General features: G+C 47.9%; 1 protein-coding gene across 1 annotated transcript; it reads right to left on the bottom strand.

Moving 5' to 3' along the window:
* Nucleotides 1-3,059: 3,059 nt before the first annotated feature.
* LOC124681934 (protein CYSTEINE-RICH TRANSMEMBRANE MODULE 13-like) lies at nt 3,060-3,792 on the bottom strand. The gene is made up of 2 exons (XM_047216705.1): nt 3,482-3,792; nt 3,060-3,379 (listed from the first exon to the last, which is right to left on the bottom strand). The coding sequence occupies exons 1-2, from the start codon at nt 3,667-3,669 to the stop codon at nt 3,334-3,336; spliced, it is 234 nt and encodes a 77-aa protein (XP_047072661.1). The 5' UTR covers nt 3,670-3,792; the 3' UTR covers nt 3,060-3,333.
* Nucleotides 3,793-4,108: the final 316 nt, after the last annotated feature.

Here is a 4,108-nt window from a genome sequence, read left to right as displayed (position 1 = left end):
TTGCCATTATTGGTTTATTGATTATTTCTTTTTGGTAAAAAGATATTTTGTTATTATCAAGCACTCATTGATGAAAATTCTTTACTTGAGATGAAATACTCAAAGTCTTTTAGTGGCACGGTCCTAAGGTCACATTTCAAATATTTATTCAGAATTTTTCTTTTAGTTTTTCATTTTAATTTCACTTTAGAATTTTTATATATTTGTATTATTTTTTTACTTTAGATTTTTCATGTATGTGAATAAATTTAAATTTATAATTTTCATATCTCTATTTTGTATTGGTTTCAATGTTGATTGAATAGCACTAAAGTTTTTTTTTATTTTAAGTTTGAATTTGAATTCAAATAGTATTTTATTTAGGCATTTTAAATACCTCAAATAATTCTTCAAACAAAAATATTTTTAGTTGTCAACGAAATTTCATATTTGGATTTGTTATATTTTTCCCTATCTGCATGTATTGTTATTTTTCTATTGACTAGTTTTAAATTTATTATTATTTTTGGTATTTTAACATACCTAGGAAATGTCTATAATAGCCTTGTGCTAGTGGGTCCCGACAGACCAATCTGGTCGACCAGAGGACATGGTTCGGTTCGGTTGAGTGCTCTCTCTTGTTTGTGCTAACTCTCATCCCCGAGGTCGCCTCTCGCCCGATGATTTCGACCAGCTCTGGTCATCACTGCCACCAAGCTCGTGTAGAACTTGCTCACGTTGCTCCGCTCTACCATTCTATCCAACTCGATTTAACTCTTGGGCCCTCTCCCAATCGAGCCAACCCTCTCTGAAACTTAGGGTTTAAGAGTGGTTGTGCTGCCACAGAGCTCCAGTAAGCTCGGTGACCTACCTAAGGCCGCTGGCATCATCTATGACGTTGCGCCACCACTGGCTTGACCAGGCGCATGTCGATCTACCCCCTATTGGGTGCTCCATGTGTCGTCGATGTTGCGTTTGTGTCGCCTTCGTCTCCATCAACGGACGTGTGGTTGAGCTAGGCTTTCCATGGCTTCTATGGCTATGGTACACTCCTCTTCGACTCACCTCTCTAGATCTAGCTCTATCCCCTCTCCCTCGAGTTCGCGGCATTTGGCTACTGTCGATCACGACCTAGTCAATTATAGGGTTCATACGCTTGATTAGTTGTTCTTGATCATCGTTGGTAGTTAATTATGTCTTAGGTTTAGTTTAGCACTCGATTTTTTCCAGGATTTGTTGTCTGAACAAGTGTTAATTTTTTCGATAAAGGGAATATATTAATATCAAAAGATACCAATTACACCCAGCCTCTGCAACAACGCCCCACCCTAATGGCAGTACGGATGCACACAGCCAAAAAAGAGAAAAGAAAACTAAGAAATAAAAGTCCCGCTACAGCCTTCTAGACCTAGCAACAGGAATACAACCACCACCGTGACAACACCTGAAGTACAGACTCTCCAAAAGCGACGCCTCCAAGAAAGAAACAGTGCACCAGCATCGTCGTCGCCCGACCAAAGGTCTTAGGATTTTTCCCTGAAGATAGTCCCCACTTTCAAAACAATGCCTCCAACAAGAACATTGTCAGGCACAACCAGTTAAGGTCAGACCTTGGATTTTCACCCTGAGAGGTAAGACTCCGAACTTCCCCTGTGCTGCCGCCCCCACATGCATACCACAGCTGCAAGCCCGGAACGCCAAGCAGATCCCTCAGCATCACGTTGACTTGAACCTCCTTTAGTCAGTCCACCAATCCGGCCTTCATGATATTCCTTCTTCTGACTTCACCATGGACCAAAAAGTCACCTGATGTCAACACAGAATATAGCTTCGCGGCGCTCCCTCCGGAACCAAATGGTCGGAATAAAAACATGGGTGCGCGCGACCGAATACCACCCGATCCAGCAAACTGCAGGCAAAATATGCACTGTTCCATTCGCCAGCGGAGCTTTCCGGAACTCATCTCTCCAGCCAGATCAAAGCAAACTGACCTCCGGTAGATCTTCATCTTCGCTTGCGAGAAATCCGAGGACCGCCACCAAAAACAAAGCAAGACCAGCAGCCCCCACGCGGCCAGTCCATCCTGCCGGATCACCAGGGAAGAAGACGGCGGCGCGGATCATGCGTACCACCGCTGAACCGTCACCGGGGCGGAGGCCGCCATCGCTCCACCGAATCCTCCATGGCTACCGACTGAGAGCATCAGGCCCCGGCCAAGTAGCCGTGCCGCCCGGCTTCCTCCATCGGCGCTTCATCACCTCCCATGGAACGCCACCGTGGAAACCCTCTCCTCCCCCTCGTCGTTCGACGGAAGGGGCACCGCCACCGCCGTCGCGGCCGAGGCCAGGACCGGGGCTGTGGCCGGGCCGAGGCCGAAGCCAGGGCCAAGGCCAAGGCCGGGGCCGGGGCCGAGGCCAGCAGCAGCGGCGGCTGAGGTGCGGCGATCCGGGGGCGGCTGCTCGGAGCGGGGCGGGTAGATCCTCCGCCGCCGCCCGGGAGGGGGGCGGGAGAGGAGGAGGCGGCGGCTTGACTTAAGGAACAAGTGTTAATTGTATTTAGTTTTAGTTTCTCGAGAAAGATGATGGAGTTGTATTTGATTGAATTGTTGTAGACGTTTCGTAGGTGATTTAGGTTTATTATTCATTCTTTAGTATAGGTATTACTGGTTCTGGGCATTTAGCTCAATTGGAGCTTGCTCAGGTTGCTTAGTTATGTTTTGGTAATGTATTCATCTTAATTATGTTGATGTTGTCACTTAGCTATTGTGGTGTAGTTGAGCTCATGCATGATGTGCTCTTCCTGTTATAGGGTTTTGCCTAAGTGCCCTTTCCTTTTGGTTTTAATTCTCCGTGCCTCTCAATTGAGTGTGCACGGGATTAAGCTTAAGCAGCAGGAGCAGCACGCCAGCATCACAGGCAACTAGCTCAACTAGCTATAGCTGTGACAGGCAACTGAGCCAGGCATGGTTCCCCGCCCCTTCCAAGGGGATTGATTAACTGTACACATACTACATTAGTAAAGACCTGCCTACTACCAAAGCGAGCAACACTCTAAAATCGTTTATCGATATATAAGAAAAAAAAGCTCAAAAGAGATCCACTGCTGCATAATAATATATACTCATATACATCGATTTACATCACTAAGATGACCACCATACATACCCATATACACAGAAAATAGTATGCTCAGAAACCAACTAGTACTCTACAAAGAAACAAACAGCGAGCCAATGGCATGGCGCCATGGCCACATGGAAATGGAAAGAATAAAAGAATGCTCGACAACTGATGACTCGACGCAACATAACATGTCCAAACTCCATATCAACTAATCACGACGAGCAGAGCTTGATCAGAAGCAGGCGTCGAGGAGGCAGCAGCAGCAGAGCGCCGCGCAGCTGCAAGCAAGAAAGGGAAGCAAACATAATCATCAGTCAGCAGTTTCATCAGGAAGCTACGAGGCTACGATCGACGCAGCAGAGCGAGAATTCGGAACTTACCATCCTCTCCAGAATCCGCCGCCGTTATGGTGGTGGCCACGGCTGGTGGTCTCGGCGGCGCCTCCGGCAGCTGGGTACTGCTGGTCACCCTGCTGCGGGTAGCCGACGGGCGGCGGCGGCGCGACGTAGGCCTGCTGCTGGCCCTGCGGAGGGTACGCCATGTTTCCCTGCTGCTGCTGGTAGCTCATGATCGAAGTTGCGGAAAGCAGAGGCTGCTAAGCAAAAAACTAGTGTGTTGTCCTGACGAGATGAAAGGATGCCTATCAAGAACAAAGAGATGCCGAGGAAGAAGCTTTGATGTTGCATTGTCCAGCGACTGATCTGTGTATTTATAGGAGCTGCCCACAGGATTTTGCTTAGACGCGTCGACTTGCGATAGGAAGAAAAGGCGAAAGGAGACAGGTAAACCACCTGGATCACGGATAGATGGAACCGTCACTTTCACGTGTTGCGCTTCCGTGCCACATCGATCCTGACTCGATTAGAAAAATGGAAGATACGTATCGAGATTCGATTAGTGGCGACTGGACGGTGGCTCTCGTGCTGATAGTCGTTCTCCGCGTCCAGAGATAACGCGTGCTGGTGCACCGCCATTGGTCAGATGAGCAAATCCACACTCGGCCGGTG

This window comes from Lolium rigidum, unplaced genomic scaffold, assembly GCF_022539505.1.
Source record: "Lolium rigidum isolate FL_2022 unplaced genomic scaffold, APGP_CSIRO_Lrig_0.1 contig_61639_1, whole genome shotgun sequence".
Lineage (NCBI taxonomy): Eukaryota > Viridiplantae > Streptophyta > Magnoliopsida > Poales > Poaceae > Lolium > Lolium rigidum.
Note: the sequence above shows the minus strand (reverse complement) of the source record. Positions and strands in the feature narration are given on the sequence as shown.